The following is a 25,327-nucleotide window of genomic DNA, read 5'->3' as shown; positions in this document are numbered from 1 at the left end:
CATGTATCACAAGTCACAAGATCCACTTTATACTAAAGTTTCAAACTTTATACCAACAAAAAATAAATTCGAACGTTGGAATTGCCAATGGCCTACCACAACCCAAAAGGCCAAACTCATCATTTACTTCCTCCACAATTCTTCATGTGATTTAACAACATTATCCAACAATAAATTACAACAACAAGATTCAACTATTAATATAGAATGCATTTATGAATAAATGCCATTCAATACATTCTTGATTGAACTACAAGAATACATGTAGCCCAAAATTTGAAAAAAGGATAAATAGTTAAAAAAACCCCACAAAGTTTTATGACTTTATCAAATGTTGGTCTATCTCGTAACTTTAAAAATGGCCAACTAAATAATTTTGAAGATTTTCTAAATTGTCCTATGGAGTTGAAACTTGAGGAGAATTGAGCGTGACGTCGACATAATACCTCAGCATTCCAAAAGTTCAAAAAGCATGCTCAATTCTTCTCATAATTCAACTTCATGGGACAATTCAGAAAATTGTCAAAAATATTTTAATTGACTATTTTTTAAAGGTACGGAATAAATTAGAATTTGGCCAAACTTTATGAATTACATATAGTACTATATTTGTTCACTTAATACTTCGAAGTCAATTTTTATTTTACTAATTTAAGCTATCGTGCCTCTAAGATTAGAATTTAGAAAAAAATAATTCTTTACAAATCATAGGGAAATAATGAAGAAAATAGAGAGCATAAAACACCAAACCACAAACAGTTGGAAAAGAAACGAATAACGGCAAAAGAAAAAGATCCAATTTTTATTTCCGTTGATAATTTTGTTAACTTGTAAACAAAACGTTCATCTGCACATCCCCCAAGAAAAGGTTGCCGATTCACTCCTGTCCTTTTCTTGCTTGAATACATATGACCCTCAAATTCTATATTCACATCAAGGAATTGCATTTTTGTCAAAGAAGATAAGCAAGTAGTACTATATGCTTACAATACTTTTTATTTATTTATGAACAGACAGACTGACAGAGGTCCATAAACACAAGTGCTTAAATATGTGTTTGTCTATTACTCATTTCAAGTATTATTTTAGTAATAAATGTGGGAGAGTTTATTGATTTAGTTTCTTTCTTCTGGAGTTGCTCTCTTTGCAGGTAGTTGGAGTTAGTGGGAAGAGTTTTTTTTTTCACTTTTCTTCACCTCTAAAAAAAGGAAGAGGGTTGTCAGTTTGTACATCTTGGAGCAAGGGGAGTACCTCTGCATTTCAAGAAAGTGGTAAAGATTGAATCTTTGGGAGATGGGAGGTTGTACTTCTTGAAGAAAGCGTCGTACCTTGTCATTCTTTGTGATTTTGGGTGATTGTTGAGAAAGGGAAGCTTTTTTTGCAATGCAAATGGAGGGAAGGTGGGGGGTTGGGTTTTGGGGTGTAATGGTGTGTTTGGGTGTGTTTGTGGGGTGCAGTTTTGCTCAGGTTGATGAAGGCAATGTGACTGCTGTGTATATTGTCACTCTCAAACAAGCCCCAGCTTCTCATTACTATGATGAGCTTAGAGTTATGAAAGGGCATCATGTTAGAGGCAATGGGTCTGAGGGAATGAGTAGATTTGATAAACCAAGGTACAATTTTTTATTCATTTTGTTGTTTTCATGTGAGCAGATGATTGTTTTCAAGATTGGATTTTTTTTCCCTGTTTCATCCTCTAAAAGTTCAGCATTTGATGTTCTGTTTCTTGTTTTGGTTTTTCTTGAATCAAATTTTGGGTTTTTATAGTGTGGGAGTTTTACTTTTAGAGATTTTATTGCACTTGAAATACATATGATTCTGTTATTTAGGCTCAATCACATAGTTGTATTGTTTCATTTGAGGGAAATGAGTAAGTTATTCATGTCTATATAAGGTACTGAATTAGCCTATTTGTAAGAAAATGAGGTTATGCAATTGATTTTGGTTGTGATATTGTGATTTACAGTATGGATTTCCTCTTTATTGATTGTGTTCTTATTATAGCTGACGATGAAATCATGGTAGTTAATGTGTTTGCACTGTGGTAAAAACAGGAATACAGCAAAGACGAATAGGCGTCACAAGCCGTACATAGACCGTGTGCATGATTCTCTGTTAAAACGAGCCTTGAGGGGTGAAAAGTATCTTAAGCTCTACAGCTACCGTTGCCTGATCAACGGATTTGCTGTGCTTGTCACTGAACAGCAGGTTCGTCTTCATGATCCCGAGTTTTGTCACTGTCTCGTTGCCTAAGTGTGTGTCTTATGCTCACTGGTGATGTTTTTGAAGGCTTACAAGCTGTCAATCAGGAGGGAGGTGTTGAATGTGGCATTGGATTTCTCGGTCAGGACTGCGACTACTCATACACCCCAGTTTTTAGGTCTTCCCGATGGAGCATGGGCGCAAGAAGGCGGATTTGATACAGCGGGAGAAGGGATCGTTATTGGATTCATCGACACTGGGATTGATCCCACACACCCTAGCTTCTCTGATGACACGCCTGAGAAGCCATACCCTGTCCCACAGCATTTCTCTGGGATCTGTGAGGTCACACGCGACTTCCCATCTGGATCCTGCAACAGAAAGCTCGTTGGGGCTCGCCATTTTGCTGCCTCCGCGATCACCAGAGGGATTTTCAACGCCACACAGGACTATGCTTCGCCATTCGATGGTGATGGCCATGGGACGTAAGCATTCTCTCTATTACATGGCTGTATCCATTTTATTTGCACGTATCGTTAGAGTTTATACGTAAATTATTGCAGGCATACAGCTGCTATTGCAGCAGGAAACCATGGAATTCCAGTTGTAGTAGCTGGACATACCTTTGGAAATGCCAGTGGAATGGCTCCTCGTTCGCAGTAAGAATCTTGCTTCGACGTTGTATTCGTTGTTTGTATGCTGAGTTATGCATTGACCTGATTCTGATATGTTACAACAGTGTTGCCGTTTATAAGGCGTTGTACAAAAGCTTCGGGGGCTTCGCTGCTGATGTGGTTGCTGCCATAGATCAAGTAAGAATCTCATATACATGTAGCCATTCTTCATAAAAATCGAGTCTTGGTTTGATATCGTATTCAATTTCCGTTTTTGTGTGTTTGTGTTCGTAGGCTGCACAGGACGGGGTGGACATAATAAGCTTGTCGATAACTCCAAACAGGCGGCCTCCCGGCATTGCCACTTTCTTTAATCCTATAGACATGGCTTTGTTGTCGGCTGTCAAGGCCGGGATTTTCGTCGTGCAGGCAGCAGGAAACACGGGGCCGTCTCCCAAGAGCATCTCCTCCTTTAGCCCATGGATCTTCACTGTTGGCGCTGCAACTCATGACCGGAGCTATAGTAACTCTATAGTCCTCGGCAACAACATCACAATCCCGGGAGTTGGACTTGCTCGTAAGCCTCAAATATTCGAATTGTTGATCGACTACTAATCATTGATCAAGTCTAAAAGATTCCATTTTTATCTGTTTTTCTCCAGCTGGGACGGACGGAGACGCAATGTACACGTTGGTTTCGGCCATCCACGCCTTGAACACAACAACAGCAACCGCGAACGACTTGTATGTTAGCGAATGCCAAGATGCCGGGAACTTCAACCAGAGTGTTGTCGAAGGGAATCTTCTGATTTGCAGCTACTCCATCCGGTTCGTTCTCGGCCTCTCCACCATCAAACAAGCTCTAGAAACCGCAGATAACCTCAATGCAGCTGGCGTTGTATTCTACATGGATCCATACGTCATCGGCTTCCAGCTCAACCCAATCCCAATGAAGATCCCCGGCATTATAATCCCATCTCCCGACGATTCAAAAGTGAGTCTGCTTACTTGCGACTTCCTAATACGAAAATGATCGTTCTGCTTACTTACGACTTCCTAATACGAAAATGATCGTTCTGCTTACTTACGACTTCCTAATACGAAAATGATCGTTCCATAACACGTATACGTTACATATTATCGCAGATCTTGCTACATTATTACAATTCTTCTTTGGAGAGAGATGATAGTTTGAAGAAAATTGTTAAGTTTGGAGGATTAGCAAGTGTTTCTGGTGGAAATAAAGCAAATTTCAGCCACTCTGCCCCTAAGGTTATGTATTATTCGGCTAGAGGGCCGGATCCGGAAGACAATTTTCTTGATGACGCCGACGTGCTAAAACCCAACGTCGTTGCTCCCGGGAACTTCATATGGTCCGCTTGGAGCTCGGGTGGCATGGACTCAATCGAGTTTCTAGGTACATTAAAAATTGTTCAATAGTGGTTTTTGTGTATCCCGTGACTCGAACCTGTGACCTATTAAGTTGCGTTTCGTCGTTGAACTCTCACCATTTTCTTGACTTGTGAAGGTGAGAGCTTTGCAATGATGTCTGGAACAAGCATGGCAGCTCCTCACATTGCTGGACTTGCAGCCTTGATCAAGCAAAGGTTCCCCACTTTCTCGCCGTCCGCGATCGGATCCGCCCTCTCAACGACGGCTTCCCTCAACGACAACAATCGCGGGCCGATCATGGCGCAGCGCGCCTACACCAACCCCGACGTGAACCAGTCCCCGGCCACTCCCTTCGACATGGGGAGCGGATTCGTCAATGCCACCAGAGCGTTGGATCCCGGCCTCATTTTCGACTCCGGTAACTCCCCTCGTTCACTCTATGTCCGTTAAATCACTAAACTACCCTTGTAAACTGTTGGGATTCAATACGCACAAGACTTTCACACACTCAGGTGAATCACACACACACTCACAGTTGTATGATAACTCACAATGCAGAAGAACACACACTCACACTTAGAGTATCGAAGATGGTAATCTTGGAGAGAAAACTTGAAAACTCTTTATTGATTTTCACTACTAACTACGTACATGGTTTTTGAGCTATTTAAAGCTCTACAATCAAGTAGCAACTGCTACTAACTAACTACAAGAAGAATCAAGAAAGCAAGAAGAATAACTGCTACATCTCGGCTAACTAACTGCTGCACCAACGGCTAGTTTCTCTAGGCCGAACTTCCTTCTCGGTTCAAGACCGAACTGTAGCTTCTTCTTTTTCGGCTCAAGACGAACTCTATTCTTGACTCAAGACCGAACTTTCTTTTCGGCTCACAACCGAGCACTCTCTTCGGCTCACAACCGAGCTCCCTTCTCGGTTCACAAACCGAACTCCTTTCTCGGTACACAAACCGAACTCCTTTGCTTCTCGGCTCAAGACCAACTGTCTTCTCGGCTCAAAGCCGAACTCAAAGCCGAGCTCAAAGCCGAGCTTCCTTCTTCTTCTCTTCTTCTTCCAACTGAAATGAGCACTCCATTATTACAATTCTCCACCTGAGGGCTCATCTCAGTTCTCGCACAAACATTGATCAACTTCTTGCAATGATCAAACTTGTCTCTACTTAGAGACTTAGTTAGCATATCTGCCGGATTGTGCAAGGTGTTAATCTTAACCACCTTCACCCTTCCCCTTTCAATCTCATCTCTAATAAAGTGCAACTTTATGTCTATATGCTTGCTCCTTTCATGGAAACCCGGATGTTTAGCCAAGCATATAGCTGAGCTGCTGTCACAATGAATCACCATTGTTTCTTGGTCAAAACCAAAATCAGAAATTACTCCCTGGATCCAAAAGCTCTCCTGTACAGCTGCAGTGAGAGCTATATACTCTGATTCTGTAGTTGAGAGAGCAACTACACTCTGCAGACCTGATTTCCAACTGATCACAGTTCCAAACATGGTGAACAAATAACCTGTTTGAGACTTTCTGGTGTCCAGATTTGCAGCATAGTCTGCATCACAATACCCCTGCACAACCTCCTCAGATCCACCTTCCCAGCCATTGAACACAATCCCCCAGTCCTTAGTTGACTTCATGTACCTCAATATCCATTTAAGAGCATTCCAATGCTCCTTCCCCGGGTCTGCCATGTATCTGCTAGTCACTGAGATAGCATGAGCAAGATCTGGTCTTGTACAAATCATAGTGTACATGATACTCCCAACAACACTAGCATAAGGGATAGCCTCCATCTCATCAGCCTCTTGCTTAGTTTTAGGCGCTTGTTCCTTTGATAATCTGAAACTCTGGGACAAGGGTGTTGAGGCAGGTTTAGCATTCTCCATTCTGAATCTCTGCATAACTTTGTCAATATAATCAGTTTGCAGCATCCACAGCTTCTTGCAGCCTCTATCTCTCTGAATATGTATGCCTAGGATCTTCCTTGACTCTCCTAGATCCTTCATTTCAAAGCTCGACTTCGGATCTTGTTTAACTTTCTGAATTTCTGTCATAGAAGGGCCTGCAAGTAGCATATCATCCACATAGAGTAATAGGTAGGCAATGGGAGTCCTGCCTGCCTTCTTGATGTAAATACAATCATCATATTCTGACTTGGAGAAGCCAATCTTCTTCATCTGTGCATCAAACTTCTTATTCCACTGTCTAGGACTTTGCTTAAGTCCATAAAGACTTTTCTGTAACAGGCACACCTTGCCTTCTTCTCCAGTCTTCACATAGCCCTCTGGCTGTTCCATAAAGATAGTCTCCTCTAGATCCCCATTGAGGAAGGCTGTCTTCACATCAAGCTGTTGTAGCTCCCAGTCTAGCTGGTTCACAACTGCCAACAAGATCCTAATCGAAGTGTGCTTAACAACTGGAGCAAATACTTCATTGAAATCAATTCCTTCTTGCTGTGTGAAGCCCCTAGCCACCAGCCTTGCCTTGAATCTGATTCTATCTTTATCAGTGGTCTCAATCTTTTTCTTAAACAACCACTTACAACTGATCAGCCTCCTTTCTTTTCCATCTGTAGTCAGTCTGGATTTATCCACCAAAATCCATGTTTTGTTCTTGAGTAAAGATTCCATTTCCTCATTCATGGCTTCAATCCACCTTTCTCTGTCTTTACTCTTCATGGCTTCTTTATATGTGAGAGGATCTGCAATATCAATGCCCTCAGCAGCACAAAGTGCATAGTAGACCACATCAGAAAACCTTTCAGGTGGTCTTGTATTTCTTCTGCCTCTATCTCTTGCTATCTGGTACTCTCTGGCAGAATCTGCTGTAGGCTCATCAATTTTTCTACCTCGAGCTAGAGCACCATCATCCTCTGGTTCAGACTCACTTTCTGAGTCAGAGGCTCCACCTGCTCCTTGGCAAAGTCCCACTGGCTCCACCTTGAGAAAATCACTCTCAACTTCATTGGAGTCCAGCTTCCTTTTTAAGTATGGCATCTGATCCTCCAAGAACACAACATCCCTACTCACCACCACCTTCTGCCTACCAGGCTCAATGCACCAGAGCCTATACCCCTTAACACCCCTCTGATACCCCAGCAATATGCATTTTAGAGCCCTAGCCTCAAGCTTACTTTGCCTAGCATGAGCATAGGCTGCACACCCAAACACCTTGTATTTTGAGTAGTCACTATGGGCTCCATACCACATGTAATCAGGAGTCTCAGACTTAAGGGCAGTAGATGGACACTTATTGATGAGATAGGCTGCTGTATTCACAGCCTCTCCCCAAAATCTGTTGCTCAGACCAGAACTGAGTAACAAGCACCTTACTCTCTCTAGGATAGTCCTATTCATCCTCTCCACAACACCATTTTGCTGGGGGTTACCAGGAACAGTGCGGTGCCTCTTCATACCCTTCTCTTTGCAAAACAGATCAAACTCAGTAGACAGGAATTCCAAGCCATTGTCAGTTCTTAGGCATTTAACACTCCTTCCCTTCTCTAGCTCCACCTCTTTACACCATATCTTGAATTTTGTGAATGTCTCTGATTTTTCTTTCAGTATGTACACCCACAGTTTCCTAGTGTAGTCATCAATAATAGCAAGGTAGTATTTCCCACCACCAATTGAGCTTACAGGTGAAGGGCCCCAGAGATCACTGTGTATGTAGTCTAATGGGGCTGTAGAAGAGTGAATACCTGTAGGATAGGGTGCCTTCTTTGCTTTTCCAAGTATACACTGCTCACAGGGGTCCATCTTGTTGAAATCTCCAGAGATCAGGCCCTTCTTGATGAGTTCTTTCAAGCTTCCTTCTGCTGGATGGCCCAATCTCTTGTGCCATAGCATTATGGAATCATCTGACACTGCATTGCTTTCTCCATCAACAGCCTTAGCCTTCAGATAATAGAGAATGTGCTCTCTGTCAGCCTCCATCATCACTGCATTCCCAGATTTCACAAGCATCTTTCCCTGACTCATCAATATGGTGAACCCTTTCTCCTCCAGCATTCCCAATGAGATGAGATTTCTTTTCACTTCCGGAATATACCTCACCCCAGTTAGGATCTTTATAGAGCCATCTTGCAAACTTAGCTTCACTTTCCCTATCCCTTTGATCTGACACACATGGTTATTTCCAAGAACTACAGTCCCTGATGCTTCCTGAAGATCATGAAACCAAGATTTGTTGGGGCACATATGGAAGCTGCACCCTGAGTCCATTATCCACCTGTGACTGATCCCATTATCACTTACATTCATGAGTTGAGCAGGGGGATCAGTACTCTCTACACAATCAGAAGTGTTGTGGCCCTCAGAGGCTAGTTTTCTCTTCCAGGCATGGCAGTCCTTCTTCAAGTGCCCTGGTTTCTTGCACCAAAAACATGCTCTGGTTTCCTTCTGAGCATCAGAACTTGAGGGTTTAGAGCCCTCAAACTTTTTCTTGAAGTTCTGCTTTTTGAACTTCTTCACATTCAAGGCCTCTGCTGCTTGAACATTGGAGCTTGCAGAGCTTCTGCTGGTAGTCTTCTGGAGTTCCTTAGCCATCAAGGCCGAGTAGACTTCTGCATAGGTGATAGGCTTATCTCTGCCATAGATAATTGCATCACTCAACTGGTCATACGAGCTAGGCAAGGCATTCAATGTAAGAATGGCCTTGTCTTCATCTGAAATTTTAACATCCACAGAGCCCAGATCATCAATGATCTTATTGAACTCCTCCAACTGCTCTATGATAGATTTTTCACCAGAAAAACTATAGGCATAGAGCCTCTTCTTGAGATACAGCCGGTTAGCCAAAGATTTTGCCAGGTAAACTTCATCTAACCTGTTCAAGATCTCCACCGCAGTCTTGGCTTCTTGAACTTCCCTCAAGACCTTATCTCCAAGGCACAGAATCACTGCAGAATGTGCCTTGAGCTGCATCTCCTCCATCTTTGCCTGAGCTTTATCATCAAGCATTGGAGCCTTTCCTTTCTCTTCTGTATTTGCAAGAACTGCGGCCAAGCCTTGTTGAATCAAGACCGCCTTCATCTTCATCTTCCACAGGCTATAATCATTCTTGCCTGTGAACTTTTCTGCATCAAGCCTTGCTGCCATCTCTGAAACCGTTTGATCCTCTGCAAATCAGCTTCAATATCCCCTTTCCCACAGACGGCGCCACTTGTTGGGATTCAATACGCACAAGACTTTCACACACTCAGGTGAATCACACACACACTCACAGTTGTATGATAACTCACAATGCAGAAGAACACACACTCACACTTAGAGTATCGAAGATGGTAATCTTGGAGAGAAAACTTGAAAACTCTTTATTGATTTTCACTACTAACTACGTACATGGTTTTTGAGCTATTTAAAGCTCTACAATCAAGTAGCAACTGCTACTAACTAACTACAAGAAGAATCAAGAAAGCAAGAAGAATAACTGCTACATCTCGGCTAACTAACTGCTGCACCAACGGCTAGTTTCTCTAGGCCGAACTTCCTTCTCGGTTCAAGACCGAACTGTAGCTTCTTCTTTTTCGGCTCAAGACGAACTCTATTCTTGACTCAAGACCGAACTTTCTTTTCGGCTCACAACCGAGCACTCTCTTCGGCTCACAACCGAGCTCCCTTCTCGGTTCACAAACCGAACTCCTTTCTCGGTACACAAACCGAACTCCTTTGCTTCTCGGCTCAAGACCAACTGTCTTCTCGGCTCAAAGCCGAACTCAAAGCCGAGCTCAAAGCCGAGCTTCCTTCTTCTTCTCTTCTTCTTCCAACTGAAATGAGCACTCCATTATTACATAAACTATAACAAGCGTCGGCATCACGCAGGCTACAATGATTACGTGTCGTTCCTGTGCGGCATCAACGGCTCGTCCCCAGTGGTCCTGAACTACACAGGAGCGAGCTGCGGGGGTCCGACCCTGAACACCACCGACCTCAACCTGCCCTCGATCACTGTCTCGAAGCTGTACCAGTCCATGACCGTGCAGCGGGTCGTGACCAATGTGGCTGGCAATGAGACGTACAGCGTCGGGTGGAGCGCGCCTTACGGGGCCTCGGTGAAGGTGACGCCGACACACTTCTCGATCGGCGGAGGAGAGAAGCAGGTGCTGAGTGTGTTGATTAATGCCACCATGAACAGCTCAGTGGCTAGCTTTGGGAGGATAGGGTTGTTTGGGAATCAAGGCCATGTGGTTAATATTCCTCTCTCTGTTATTCTCAAGATTTCATACAATAATACTGCTGGCTGATTTTTTTTTCCACTATGGGGTAATGATATTCCATGTAATTTTCAATAACATTTTGATTTTTTGATTGGTAACTATGTAAATTCTTTCAGGTGCATAAATAGCTGTATGGTGTTCGATTTAATGATTAGATTAGTTCTAGTCTCATCATCAATGTTGTTCGTTTGGGTATAGGGTTTGCTACTTAATTTCGGGATAATGTCATATATAGGATAAATCTTGACTCGTTAGGTCTTCATCTTCTCCGGTATAAAAATTAATCTCGAGTCGAGACAAGTTAATCTTGAGCAATCAAACAACCAAAAATGTGGATAGATTCACTCAAGTTATCCTCAAGGGACGCGATGGGCAGTTTCGGTCAAAATCGACCAGAACTGAGCAGCATCGAGATGAAACGTCCGATTCAGTTTGAAGCAACTTGAACCTGTTTCACCTTCATGAAACATGACTAAATTAGAAAATATTAAACCACAGTAGTCAAATGCAAGAAATAAGCTCTGATGTGTTTAAAATGGAAAATAAATATATTCACACGGCAAACTCTCCAGTAAAATTTGCAAAAGTCACAACGACATGAAATGGGGGATGTAAACTGTGGATAAATCTATTAGAGATATGTTGTAGCAAATTCGTTTTCATTTCAGTAGCACGATTTTTAAGTGAGATCGTCTTCATCCAACAGATCTTCCGTTTCTATAGCACCCCTCTTGAACCCAGAGACATCTCCGGTGGGCAGTTTCCTTGCAATCTTGATGATCTGCAAGAAGATAGTCATCTTGTATCATCTTGGACACACGGTATATTTTGGAATGCAGTGTTAAAGGAAGGAAAAGGTGAGAAGAGAATCCGTGATGATATGATGAAGCAACAGCATTAGGTTGAGACTTGAGAATGGATCGACAGACTTACTACATGGTCAAGGTTGGAAACAATATTTGACTGAGCTGCTCGTTTGATTTCCTCAACATCTCCATCAGTATATGCAGACATAAGTCGAGATGCAGCACGATTCTGATCACTGTTCATGAATGCATCAACTCTGCCAAAGAAGCAATATTTTTCATACAAGCACAAGAATAACCAACAAAAGATGGAGGCAAAGGCTATCCAACTTACTGGCAACAATCATTGTAGCATTTCTCTGCTTGCTCGAAGTCATGTGCGTATAGATACACAATAATTGCACTAAGATAAGCCTACAAATCACAACAGGTTATATCAGTACAGAGCACGTAAATTTCAGTTTGGCACGACAGAGAATTAGTTTCAAACTCATTGTAAAAACCACACCACTGAGGCAGACAATAGGAGCCACTGCCAGAGAATGTCCAATATGTTTCACGCAGTTATAGTAAGTTCTTGTCTCCTCTCAACGAGGATGGAGGGTGTATTCATTGTTAAAAGAGATGAAGTCTATTTTCCATGTTTACAGAGGGATGAAAACAGTAAATAGTGGGAGATTTCTGCACCTTGCACTGGCTATGTGTAGCATTGCATTTGTCAGCTGCTAAGGCTAATCTTAGAAGAAAAGTTGCAGCGTCCGTGTACCTATTGGCAAGAAAATCAGAAAAATATCATTTCATGATCTGTGAAAGGGCAACATCTGGAAAAGAGTTTCAATTTTCATGGACAAACATACATAATGGACTAAGAATAAACAGAACCATTTTACTAGATGAAATGATGAATAACCTCATAGTCTCATGCTAGTAATATTTATGAGGCATACTTCGAGTAAGCTGGCTGTTAAGACACATTCCCAACGAAGCAACTAAAGATTTGATAGAGCACTAGTTTATACATTGCACACTCAAAAAACTAATAAGTTCTAAGTCATCCATGATCAATAAAGGGAAGCGAGCTTACTTCTCAAGTTTGATATAAACATTTGTAGCAGCACGATAGAGATCAAACGCCATTTGCTCCTTCCCATCCTCTTCAAGAACAGTACAAGCATCAGTGTAAAGCTGGATAGCTCCCTCAGGCATCGCATCTTCTAAAGCACTTTAAGTGAACACAGCATGTTCATGAAACCATCAGGATATCATTGAGGTAATGGAAAGACAATTCATCGAAAAACATTACAGAATTAGCATAAAAGAAAAAACATGTTAACTTCAATTATTTCAAGCAGTTAGTTAATCACCAAACCAGAATTCAATCCTTCTGTATCCAATTTATAACTTCCTAAACAGATCACAAAAACCATCTATGCAATGAGGACTACCAATAGTGGATTTAAATGAATCTCAAATACAAAACAAATTCATACCGAGCCCCTTTTGCAAGCGCATCCGACGCAGGTTGTACCCTTCCACACTCGATGTACAACTCAGACGCGCGTCTATAGAAGTCAGACACTTCGTTCCAGTTTCCTACGTCCTTTGCAAGAGCTCCAGCAGTCTCCATATGTTTTGCAGCATCCCAAGGCCTGGTTCATTCATCAAGACCACCTCATCATTAGCGTGTAACGAAACCGATCAAATTCCAAATCTACTTCACATAATCAAATAGTTCCATCAGCAGAAAAATAGATCGAAATCGAATAAACATACGAAGCTAGCATCTCGTGCCCCTTCGAAGCCTTTTCAAACGCTTCCTTAGCTTGCTCAAACTTTCTAGCAAGCCTATAAGCATTTCCTGCCATAGCAGGAATTAAATACAATCAATTCATCTATTTCGATCCAAAACCGTGGATAATTTAACTTCAAACATCACTTCTTAGCTGATTCCTCTCAATCCTCAGCTCACACTTCAAATTTTTTATTAAAACAAAATCGAGCATAATCGTACCAGCCTGTTCATACAAAGCTGTTGCATTCCTCCAATCAGCATTCCATCTCGTCAAACTGAGTTTTGTCCTGCAAATTGGTAAATATTTCCACCAAAAAACGGCGATTTTTGAGATTACTCATAACTAGATGAACAGATTTAAGAAACTAACAATGAGAGACAGAATAGCGATAGCGAATTTCACATTTTATCTGCTTTGGCCATCAATTTGTCTGGATCGGAAGCCATCGCTGATCGAAATTTGGAGCTCCCGAAGTCACCTATGGTGGATCGAGTTATTCGGGTTATCTGCCTTTCTATTTATCCCGACCCGGGAATCTCCTTTTCATTTCGGATCTGGGTCCTGTACTGTGCTTTTCTCTCCAATTTGCTACAGTTCCAACCAAAATTACTGTCGTGGATATTAATATATTATTTTAATACATTGATTTATTAGAAAATAACCATATGATGCTAAGACTAATATTATTAAATTGATAATATTAATAATAAAAATAAAAATAAACCCGAGAAAATAATTTTTTTATAGTCTTCTTCCTCCTTTGGAATTCATCAGAAAGTCAGCTTCCCTTATTGTAAAGTTTTCAACGGAGATTGGAGAAGAACAAAATTGTGTGTAATCCAATCCAATCTCATAAGATCTAGCTGCATTCGTTTGTTTATTTGATTTCTACAGTCAGATTCTCACCGATTCCGCGTAATCATATCTCTATTGTGATAGAAATTCATCCAATTCTTCGCTGGTAAGATTCATCGTCATAGCTCGATCTTCTGTTTTTTATTCAATTTTCGTATTATCAAATTGTTAAGTTATCAAATTGTTCACGATTTCGCGATTCCGAGATCTGGCTCCTGATCCTTTAATTTGAGGCTATTTTATGTTTGCGTCAAATTGATTTATGATATGTGGTAATGTAGATTGATTTTGTTTCAAATTTGTTGTTTCGTGGATTTCAACCGACAAAATATGATTTTTCTCAGTCTGTTTTGTGTTGGCTTATTGTAATTTTCGATGAATGTTACAACTCTAAATTAAATTGTGCTGTTTAGCTGAAATTGGATCGATTAGCCTGTATCTGAAACTCTAGATAAGCTTGGATTTTGTAGATATGCAGAGCCAGATAGTTTGCACCGGGTGTAGAACGGTGCTTCTTTACCCCAGAGGAGCTACTAATGTTTGTTGTGCAATATGTAATGTGATCACGGCTGTGCCTCCTGCTGGTAAATCTTTTAAAACTCATCATTCATGCACTGTACTGCTCGAATTTCGTTGCAATATCCTCCATGTGCTCAATATTTTTCAGCTGAATTTCCAGTTGTAGTTTGCTTATTTCTCTTAATCTTCAAGAGTGGGTCTAATTCTAATACTATCAATTAGAATTTTTTTTGGTTTATCGATAACTGGATTGCCCAATATACGAGCATTTCTACTTTGCAAATGGTGATATACCCAATTAGGGCCAACATTGCTAATGTTTTGGTTGTTTATGTAATTATTTCCTATAGCTACTGGATTCGTCCTGTGTACCTTCTCAGTTTTGTAGGTCTATTTTTGGTGATGGCATGCCACTTCCTTCCGCATTGTCTTATTCTTCTGTGGTAGTTGACGATGTCATTAGATGAGTATCTTTGATTGAGAAAAGAGGTATATAGAAGGATTTGCAATTGAAGATTAGAAAAAATTCCCGTCTCCAGCCAAAAGGCTATTTTATCCTGTCTGAATGCTTATAACCAGGAGAGGTTTTCATATTTTTACCTTAATCGAGTGCACACGCTAGTAAATATCGTAAACGCCTCTATCATTTTTGCAGTAAAAAATCCTGTTTGGATACAATATCCAACATCTCCTAGGCGATGTAAAATTTACTTTTTTTAGAGTGAATATAGGAATTGTGGCAGTAATTTCCTGTCACTTAGAGAGAAGGCACATATTGAGGTGCTTGTTATTTCTCTTTTTTTTGGTAACTGAAAGCAAACTTGTTTCTTTGTGTCCATGTGCCTCCTATTATGTCTCTATGCCATTAATTACTTACAATTTTACTAATGTTTTATTTCTATATGCAGGGATGGAAATGGCTCAACTGATATGTGGAGGATGCCGTACACTACTTATGCATGCTCGAGGGGCTGCCAGTGTTAGATGCTCTTGCTGCCACACGGTGAACCTCGTACCTGGTATGAATTTGATGGATCATGACTGTATATGGTGCTTGCCATTTTCAGAGGGCTTCTTATTTGGATCCTTGGCATTTATTCTTCATCTTCATCTAATTGTTGCTCAATGATCAATTTGCAGCGCTAGCAGCACCACAGGCACCTCCACCAGCTTCTAATAATATTGCTCATGTCAACTGCGGAAACTGCCATACCATGCTCATGTATCCAGCTGGAGCTCCATCAGTTAAATGTGCAGTTTGCCATTTCATAACAAATGTTAATGTCAGTACTGTGCTTTCACTCTTGCGTTTTCTCTCACTCACACGCATCTTTGAATTTAAAAAATATTGCAAATAAGAGTAAGGACTGATGCAACCAGTTTTCTGCTAGTAGCCTTTGCCGGAGTTAGCTTGACAAGAGGAAATATGCTATCTCTCTGATCTTTAGATACACGCTGGCTTGTTTTATTAATTACAAGCTTAACTACTGCGCAATCTAGGAAAACATACAAGAAATGTTAGAATACTTGAACCCCATAGGTTTCTTACTATCTGGTAGTGGTTATGACTTATGATTTGATCTTGCCAAATTTTTTACGATTTTTCATTAGTTAGACGTTCACTAAAGAATGTGAGAAGGAATATACTGGGTATGAGGAGCTCCTTCTTTCTCCGTCTTCGGTAAGTGTGTATGCTTTGAGAAAATGATGAGGAAATGCCAATTACGAAAATGATTAGGATATATCATTTGGGAATGTCATTCTTTTCCTTGGTGTATATGAGTTTCTTATGCGTATAACACGTTACAATACCCGCTTGCAATGGTTCACAAGTATGATACTGCAAATAATAAGGTGGTCTTGAATCATGCTACAAAATGTATGTTAATATAACGATATATCTCCTCACATGTAGAATGGCGACACAAGGGTCCCTATTCCTGTTCATAGAAATGGAGGGATCGCAACATCTGCATCACCACCACCTACTTACTTGGTTAGTTAGTTTCTCCTCACACTCCCCCCGGTAAGAAAATCATATTTTCCGCACGCCAATAATCACTTTCTTCTTCTGTTGCAGGCACCATCCCAGTCTCATAATCAAACAGTGGTGGTGCATAATCCCATGACTGTTGATGAAAGCGGCAAGCTGGTGAGTTGCTCGACACTAGCCACTCTTTCGATTTGTCTTGATCGCAATAGATAGACACTGATTCGATTTATCATCATCATCATCACAGGTGAACAATGTGGTTGTTGGTGTGACAACTTAGGAATGCAATGGAAACAAGACAGATATTCTGTTGTGAATGGCTATTTCTGATCCTTGTCTGCTTCAAGGGTAGAGATATGATGTGCATATTTTCTGGCTGTAGTGATATATGAATTATCTAGCATTGTTTGTATAGGACTAAGAGGAGCTTGGCTTTTTATTTTTTTTGTATTTTTTGTCATTTTGTAAAAGTTTTGTTTGTCATTTTGTTTCTTGTTGCTGTTATGCTACTCAAGATATGTAATCTACCGTAACCCAATGTCATGAAATATAGTTGAAAAGACAAAGTTAGTTTATGTGTAATGCTATGGCTTCCATTTATGAATTGGTTTTGCCTTTGAAACCTCATCAGTATGGTATTGACACACACACACACACACACACACACACACACACACACACACACATAGGGAGAGGTTCGAATGAGAACGAATATTCAAAGAAAGTACGAAGAATCAATTTCAACTCTTCGATACGAAGATCACTGGTAGATGTATTTCAGCTTTTTTTGCACCGAAATCTTCTTCCGTGTCACGATCTCAAATGTCGGATGGCGCCATAGGGAAGCTGTGGTCTGAAATCTCGTTGCAGGATGAACGTAGCACTATAGTTCGAATTCCACGAGAAGCGAACATTTCATTTTGTTATATTTTTTTAAAGTGCCTATCATTTGTTTGGTAGTTTTCGATAATTTTTGGTCAATAATTTTTTGAATGAAGTGAACTGCAAATTTGATATTTGGTGAATATTTGCAATACCTAAAAAAAATAAATTGCATTATAGGTCTTTGGACTAAGGTTTTAGTTTACTTGAAATACTTTTACACTTAGAAACTATGTTTTTTTTTTCATTTTGTCACTTACAATATCAATGGTGAATTTGATCATTTGGACGTAGTAGTTATTTTCATTTCTCTCTCTCTAATGCAAGTAATGTGTCAATTGTATCATTGTTGCAAAATGTGTTTTTTGTATGAATTAGATAACGTTTAATTTTTGGCCCTAACTATTGTAATCTCTCTCTATATCCATCCCTGTACTTAAATTTTAGATCACATGTTGAAAAAATGCTGATCTTTGACACTATATCTTAAAAAAACATAACAATTCAAGAAAATATGAAATTGATGATCCAATTCATTGAGCTAAAGCAAATGAGAAATTGCCGATCTTGATAAGATATCACATCTAAGAACAACACAACAAAACCAAGAAAATGTGAAATGTGGCCATCAAATTCATTCAAATCACAGTAAAACTTACAAAATCAAGATCACTAAAAAAACACATTCACTGCGTGAAAAAATCTCAAAGAAACAACACACAAAAACAAGAAAATGAATCCCACCGCAAGATCTCCCCGCGCCGCCGCCGCCGGAGGGTGGCGGCGGCGAGAGCTGCCAAAAGGATGAGAGAGAGGGAGAGGGAAATTGCCATTTTGAGTATGATTTCAAGAATTTCAGTTAGGGAGAGATGAGAAGAGAGGGGTTGATTTATAGTAATGTTTTAACTAACTTACAAAGTAGTAACTGACACTCCCGCTAAACATCAAATCGGATTTCAAGAATAAAGAATTCGTATTAATTTAAGGGATATTTTAGCCTTTTTTTATATTTGTGTCAAAAATTAAATTTGATATAAATTGAAGACCCAACATGGCAAAAAATGAAGTCATTTTCAAGGATGTATGGTAGTAATTTATTTGTAAGAGTGAACTACGTCAAAAGTCCCTAACGTTTTCAGAAGTTGCGTTGCAGGCCACTAACAAAAAAAAAATATCGTCACATAACCCTAACCTTAAAGGTAATCACATATCATATATTTATAGCCATTTTTCAGACCAAAATGCCCAAATACCTTCAGGGACTTTTTAGTAAACTTACCTTTAAATCTGGGACATACACTGTAGCCATTTTGACATCTCTGACTTAAAGGTAATTTCTTTTTCTTTTTTATTTCCTTCTTTCCCTAGTTTTCTATTTTTCCTCTTTCCTCTTGCTCACCTGCTGTACGATTTCTTTCCTCTTATCAGTCATCAGTTTTTTAATTTAGTTTCTCTTAATGTGGTTCTTCTCTTTTAATTCAAAATTTCCTCAAACCTATTGGAAAGAAGCTCAAGAAGAAGATTAAGATTGCCAGAGTTCCAAATTCCACAGCAAGGGAAAAATCAGAAGGAAAAACTTGTAATTTTGATGCTAGATTTCTCCCCTCTTTTGAAGCTTTTTGTTTTTTATTTATTTATTAATGTTTTGATGCTACTTTGTTGAATTGATGTGAGGTACTGTGATAGACAATTTATTGGGGAAGAATTGAATCTACTCATTCGTATAAAAAAAATACATTTTTCCATTATTTTGATTAGTTCTTAGCTAGTATTATTTTTATTCAGCCATCATGCAAATCATGTAAATTTAGTGACATGAACTTAGTTATTTATAATAGTGACATGAATTAGTTATTTATAATAGGATTATCAAAAGCTAATCTGATTATTGCTATAAATTAATGTGAATAGTGTGAAACCAATCATCACTGTGTCAGGCACAGTAAAAGTGCCATCATGTAGGTTAGGCCAACGTCAGATAATTCATGGAACTGACCGAAATGCCCTTTTAGGGCTAAAGGGCAATATAGTCACGAAAAATACGATATGTGATTACCTTTAAGGTTAGGGTTATCTGGCGATATTTTTTTTTGTTAGGGGCCTGCAACGCAACTTCTGGAAACGTTAGGGACTTTTGACGTAGTTCACTCTATTTGTAAATACACAAACTTTTAAGATATTCTTGAGTTTTCTAGAATTTTAAATTTTTCTGGTTTTTAAACTCGGTGTGAGTATTACAAGCATATGTGACTTAATAGAGAGATGAGTTTTAGATTAAGCCGTATTCAAATTAGAAGACTTATGTGATTGTATTTAATTTATGTGTATGATAGTATGAGCACACAAATCGCAATTCTTTTACGAAGGAGATAATAAAAGCACAAAATTATATGCAATTTGAAAGGGAAAAAAATTCATAAAACTAGTCATTTCATTGAAGACATTAGACATAATATAGTGTAATTTACAAAAGATTTGTTATCGATAAAACATTAATCAATGCAACTTAAAAAAAGAGATAAACTGAAGCAATTCGCAAAAAAATAATTTGATCGAAATTAAAAGTCGAGGGAATATCAGGAAATTTTGAAGTTCATTTATTTAGATTCGGAAAAAATCAAAGTTGTGAAATATTATAAAATATCGAAAGTTCATGTATTTATACACAAGTTAGGCCATCATATTGTTTTTGCCAGGTAAATGATACTAATATGTCATGCGTAATACATATAAAATTTGATCGAGATTATTGGTAAAAAGCAAAACTAGAAAATATTAAAAGTTGGTGTATTTACAAGTAAATAAATCCTAATTTAATTGCACCCTAGAAAACTAAATGACTCCATAGTCCATATATAGCTTATAACATACTAGTACAAAATTAGGAAATACACAAATTCATTGGAATGGAATTTTAGGTGAAATCACTGTACAAAAAGAAGACAACAAATATCAATTTAAATTAGGCTAACTACTAGTAAATGCAAATTCATAGTTCTAAAGCATTTCAAAATTTACTATTATGTTGATATTTATTATTGTCATTTTTATGTTATCAACCTACTAAGAAAATCTACTATTATTATTATTATTATTATTATTTTGATTAATAATTTACTAAACAATTCTGAATCTTAGTGTAATTTTAAAAATTATAGATCTTCTTATATAAAGATGCTTCTATTGTCTTCACACCTAAAAACAATAATCAACATGATGTAAAGGTAAATTTCTCCCACTTGATGTCACCACTAAAACTCACTCAATCAGAAACTCGAGAATTCAAGTTTCACATCATTATTCAAGCTGGTAAACTACAAATGTGATCAAGATGCACACATATATGTATACATTTCAAATTTTAATTAGGAAAGGCTGTGAAATGGACTCTTAAGGAGAGGTGGACGCAAAATCTTCCAGGAGGCGTTCGATGGTCCTCCTCGAGGTGACTTTGTTGATCTCAAACACTCTCATCTCACCTCGTAGACCTGCATGAACGAACAATCTAGCTCGATATCCTTGCAGAAGCTATAACAGCATAGTTCATGGGACTCAAATGATAGGAACAACTAACTGACCTGATTGGTTTAGAGGTCTGAGTGGAAGCTGGGCTTCGCTTGAATTCAAGAACATGAGCAGATTCTTCATGAGCTCGGAAGATTCAGCAGAAACCAGAATTTCCCTCTAATGTTAGCATGATCAAGAAAATAATTAGATATGATGTGTTGTTGAAGGTCTCCATACGTATACTTATTCATAATTATAAACCACTGATGATTGTTCTAACCTTGAATCTCTTCTGAGGATCATAGTAGCCAGAGACCACCATCAGTAAGCTGAGCTTTCTCCAATTCTGCGTTTCAAAACAAGAGTTTCAGTAGTGAAGAGTAATGCAGCATGCGTGATGCATGGACGATGAATCGGAGCAAAAACTGAAGAACAACATTTCCATGTAAAAGGTTTTATGAATCAAGATTAAAGAAAATAGATGTCATAATTACTTTGAAAATGTATGATTCCCTGAACTGAAGCTGAATCATGAGACAGCAGTTGGGCAACTGACATCCCGATTGAACTCATCCCGATATTGGGTCCCAGCCTCGAACTTATAGTATCCGATTTACCTGTTTCAACAGATTGCAATACCAATGCAAATTGGTGATGTCAGAAACAAATGAATCGGGCTTTCCAATTTGAAAATTTTCGAAAGAAATAAGCTACACACGAGAATAGGTAGAATTGAAATCAGCAATTAAAAAGACAGCATGCAAAACCTGATATGGTCCATTTCTTGAATTCCTTCTGTAAGATATCCCCCAATTTAAGATCATATGAACCATGAGTTGTGTGTTTCACTGAAACAGGGCAATAAAAACAAAGCTGAGTCCATAGTACTAAACTGATTTGAAATACAAGAATTAGAGGCCCGAGAATGTTCTGTCAATCTGTCTCACGTAATTGGTAAAGCCCGTTGAATCCCAAATCGGCCCGCTCCATTAATCAACAAGGTCGCCATGTATTTATCTTTCGAGGTACAATATGGGCTTGATAAATTTTCAGTGTCCATAAGGATGCCTGCTAACTGCAAATTGGAGAAGATAAATTACATTGTACATATTTATGAAAAAGTGCAATTGTGTTTCCTGTTTTCTTTCATGAACTGTCACTACAAATATATTTATGAAAAGGAAAGGAAAATAAGAGGCATATTGTCCCAAGTTCTGGATAATAATGCCAGCACGATAACTGCAGCATCATGAAAATATAACATGGAACTGTGCAACTTATAATTTGTGAATTTGTACCAGAAGTCTACTGAATCCTTGCCCGCTCAGTATCTCAGGGGAAGTCGTTGCCAAAATTTTCAGCAATTCCAGTACAGCATGATACATCCTGAAATGAAAGTAAAAAAAGGATGATTGTAACCATTTTCTTATATATTAGAGGAATGGAAGCAAAAGGCCAAATCTAGTTTGTATCGTACATACCTCTCGCTCAGTGACCGTATGAACCCAAGAAAATGCATCAGACTGCATAGAAGGTTGAATAATGTAAAATAAATTTTTAGCTAGATGTTAAGAGTATTAAGATGGAACCATCGCAGTACCTTTTCACAGTGGAACACTTCAACTATTGAATCTCTCAGTGCCTGTCCCAATTAGCAAGAAAATATCTTCATCTTGATGAGGTTGGTAGCAAAACAAGCAACTAGGAATAAAAACTCTTTACCTCTTGTTCAGACGGGATCTTACCACAACAAACCAAAACCAGTTTGAGACTCCCAAATAGATCGTAATAGGCCAGGTCAATCTGTACAATTTCATATGGAAGGAAGGAAATCAGTGAGTATTACGACATCACGGAGACCAGAAATGAGCCAGTTTCTAGGTTTGGAATACTGAAATGGTAAGTACCTCATCAATGAAAATTAAAGATGACAGATCAATATGGCATGAATTAAGAAGCCACCGAACATTAACATGTGTGTCTAAGTCGGCCCTCTTCATATTAATTACAGGAACGGTGAAAAAGTGTTTTGCTTTTGATAGTCTCGTCAACATGAAAAGCATACATGATGGTCGAAGCCACCGATCCCACATCTGACAAAATGCACCTTATTAGTATAGATATATAAAAAATAGTATAGGCTAATCCCTTGTTTATTTGAAGGATGAGATATCCCAAGGCCCTTGATAACTCCTATCATTCGAGCTAATTTGGTTTGATTTATATCCCATTGAAAAAGGGGTATTGGAGAAACTCAATCTCTCTATCTTATCAATCTGAAAAGTGAATCACCCCCCTCAAGGTTTTGCTAGCAAATATAACTGAAATTACCTGCACCATCTGGCCTAATCACAGCATGTAGGAACATCCCAGGAACACCAGCATTGACGACATCTCTCTTAGCCTTCAGGTAAGCGTTTAACTTGTGAATACTTGCACATGATACAGTAACTCCCCTTAGCAGCGAAGGCCCTTGATAAAACAATGCTGCAGATGGAGGAAGAGGAACATTAGAAATATCTGTTTGCCACTTGTCACTTGATATGATGTTTCGACAAAGGCTCGTAGCGCTAACTTGAATGGCTAACTCCTTTCCTTCTGTGGAATCTGGACTAGAAATTGCTAATGGTTCGTTCAGTTCATCGAGGTTGATATTCGCATCTGACCGAGCAACTACTAGCGGCGAGGAAGTCTTTGACCACCTCCCGGATGATGTCCTGCCAATAGGTTCTAGAACTATGTCCAAAGGTGAGTTTTTAGGACTATCATAAGCTTCTTCAGTTATAGCATCAATGATATTTCTTGATTTATGATCTCCAACATCTGAGGCTGATCTATAACTGATCTCCGTTGCCAAATTTCCTTGAAAGTCAATTGCACTGCCCTTCCTGACTAGTGCTGCTTCACCTCTTCGCATCCCATCAAAGAATGGGTCATCACGACCACGATAATATGCTTCCTGCAGTGTGAGGAATAATGACTTCACAATACCAACTATGTCCAAAATAATCATATTAAACTCTTAATTCATTCCTAACTTAACATTACGGCTCCCAAATCACAGAGGCCACTCATTATAATTACAGCATAATGACTTGCCTATGTGTGAAATAGCCATAATTTCATACCATTGCAATGTAAAAATGACTATAAAGCAAGAGTAACACGTATTTAAGGCACCGATCTTTCCATACATGTAATATCATCACTGTATAGGAAAAGAATCCAAATTAGATCAGTTGAAAAGGCATCATCGAAATCCTGGCTTTATTCGCTTCATTACAGCTGAAAATAAGCATCTTCACCTATAATTTCAGTAGCTGACATCACCACATACATCATCACATATTAGGCACTTTCCGTTATTCACATACCATACGAAAACTACACTACTACGCAACATTATGGTCTGTAATTTGTCAGCATCCCTCGAATCCGTTGATCTCATCCCCACGCCACCCATAAACATACTTTCCATCACACATTCATTCAATTTTCACACACCATAAGCATTCATGATCATTGCCTAAACAAACACCATTCAATACTTATATAATCATACAATAACTCAATCAATAAATCCACAGCCACAAACTAAAACTAAATGGAAGCTGAGAGGTGGTTTACCCTCTGATTTGAGTCCACTGCATTATAAGCGGCAGAGGTCTTCATGTTTGCAGCAGGAATCACCCTCCAATTCGTGATTGAGTTGTGTGAAAAAAGGTGACGGATGATTTGAGAAAGAGACCGAAGCCTTGTATAGCACAACATTGTGAAATCCGCCATTGTTGGACTATTGAAGGATCATTCGGCAGAAGAATTCAATTGAGCCAAAAAACAGGTAATCAAATTACAAACAAAAAAAAACCCTATTCCCAAAGTTCAAATCGGAAAATTACTCCAGAAAACAATGCTTACTGTCAACTTTCCAAACTTTAAATACGATAGATAACTCAACGGGAAAAAAGAGGCGTGAAGGAAACCTGTATCGGAGCTTCTCCGTCACGTCGAGATTTTGACGGCGGAGCATCACCGCCGGTGGAGTAAACAGTTGTAAGTTTTCTGTTTTTTTGAATTTCACGCGGTTTTTTTGGTTAGGGGAATTTCTCTTTATTTTTAATTAAGATAAATAATTATATGAGAAAAGAAAATTAATTTTTTTTAACATCTATTTAGGAGTAAATAGTTTATGCGTTCAAAATTGATGAAAGTTTAATAATTTGGTGTTTAAATTTAATTTTGGATCTTTTATTGTTTGCAAATATTAAGATAATTATTCGATTAATATTTTATTTTCATTTGAACGACCTTATGGTTATTAGTTTATTAATTTAAATGGAGGATTTATTAAACGAATAATATCTCTTAACTAGAGTAGGATTTATTAAATGATTGCGAATTCAGGTCGAGTTGGGGGCGATCGATTCCATCGCCTTTTCCTTACATCACAAACAGCCGTCGATTTCATTTGATTCCATTCTACGTGTTCCATTTTTTAGATATGTTGTATTTTTTCTTATAATTATGTAAT

General features: G+C 38.8%; 3 protein-coding genes and 1 pseudogene across 4 annotated transcripts; 2 read left to right on the top strand and 2 right to left on the bottom strand.

Annotated features, from left to right (window-relative positions):
• The first annotated feature begins 881 nt into the window (after positions 1–881).
• LOC121774625 (subtilisin-like protease SBT2.3) lies at positions 882–10,542 on the top strand. 2 transcript variants are annotated; one of them, XM_042171489.1, is made up of 11 exons: positions 882–1,027; positions 1,151–1,613; positions 2,055–2,208; positions 2,290–2,687; positions 2,766–2,861; positions 2,942–3,014; positions 3,111–3,393; positions 3,479–3,810; positions 3,963–4,233; positions 4,345–4,626; positions 10,047–10,542. In XM_042171489.1, the coding sequence occupies exons 2-11, from the start codon at positions 1,384–1,386 to the stop codon at positions 10,466–10,468; spliced, it is 2,541 nt and encodes an 846-aa protein (XP_042027423.1). In that variant the 5' UTR covers positions 882–1,027; positions 1,151–1,383; the 3' UTR covers positions 10,469–10,542. The 2 variants fall into 2 exon arrangements, with proteins under 2 accessions (XP_042027423.1, XP_042027422.1); XM_042171488.1 differs by having other exon boundaries at positions 906–1,613.
• Positions 10,543–10,947: 405 nt separating this feature from the next.
• Positions 10,948–13,570, bottom strand: LOC121774626 (gamma-soluble NSF attachment protein-like). The gene is made up of 9 exons (XM_042171490.1): positions 13,443–13,570; positions 13,259–13,326; positions 13,021–13,105; positions 12,738–12,896; positions 12,332–12,469; positions 11,935–12,013; positions 11,582–11,661; positions 11,375–11,504; positions 10,948–11,222 (listed from the first exon to the last, which is right to left on the bottom strand). Exons 1-9 carry the CDS (start codon positions 13,484–13,486, stop codon positions 11,121–11,123), a joined length of 885 nt encoding a protein of 294 aa, XP_042027424.1. The 5' UTR covers positions 13,487–13,570; the 3' UTR covers positions 10,948–11,120.
• Positions 13,571–13,793: 223 nt separating this feature from the next.
• LOC121774627 (protein LSD1-like) lies at positions 13,794–16,989 on the top strand. The gene is made up of 7 exons (XM_042171491.1): positions 13,794–14,001; positions 14,366–14,479; positions 15,323–15,433; positions 15,555–15,697; positions 16,330–16,410; positions 16,495–16,566; positions 16,655–16,989. The coding sequence occupies exons 2-7, from the start codon at positions 14,368–14,370 to the stop codon at positions 16,685–16,687; spliced, it is 552 nt and encodes a 183-aa protein (XP_042027425.1). The 5' UTR covers positions 13,794–14,001; positions 14,366–14,367; the 3' UTR covers positions 16,688–16,989.
• Positions 16,990–20,546: 3,557 nt separating this feature from the next.
• LOC121774119 lies at positions 20,547–24,480 on the bottom strand (annotated as a pseudogene).
• Positions 24,481–25,327: the final 847 nt, after the last annotated feature.

This window comes from Salvia splendens, chromosome 17, assembly GCF_004379255.2.
Source record: "Salvia splendens isolate huo1 chromosome 17, SspV2, whole genome shotgun sequence".
NCBI classification, from domain to species: Eukaryota; Viridiplantae; Streptophyta; class Magnoliopsida; order Lamiales; family Lamiaceae; genus Salvia; species Salvia splendens.
The sequence above is the reverse complement of the archived record's forward strand: the minus strand, read 5'-3'. Positions and strand labels throughout refer to the sequence as shown.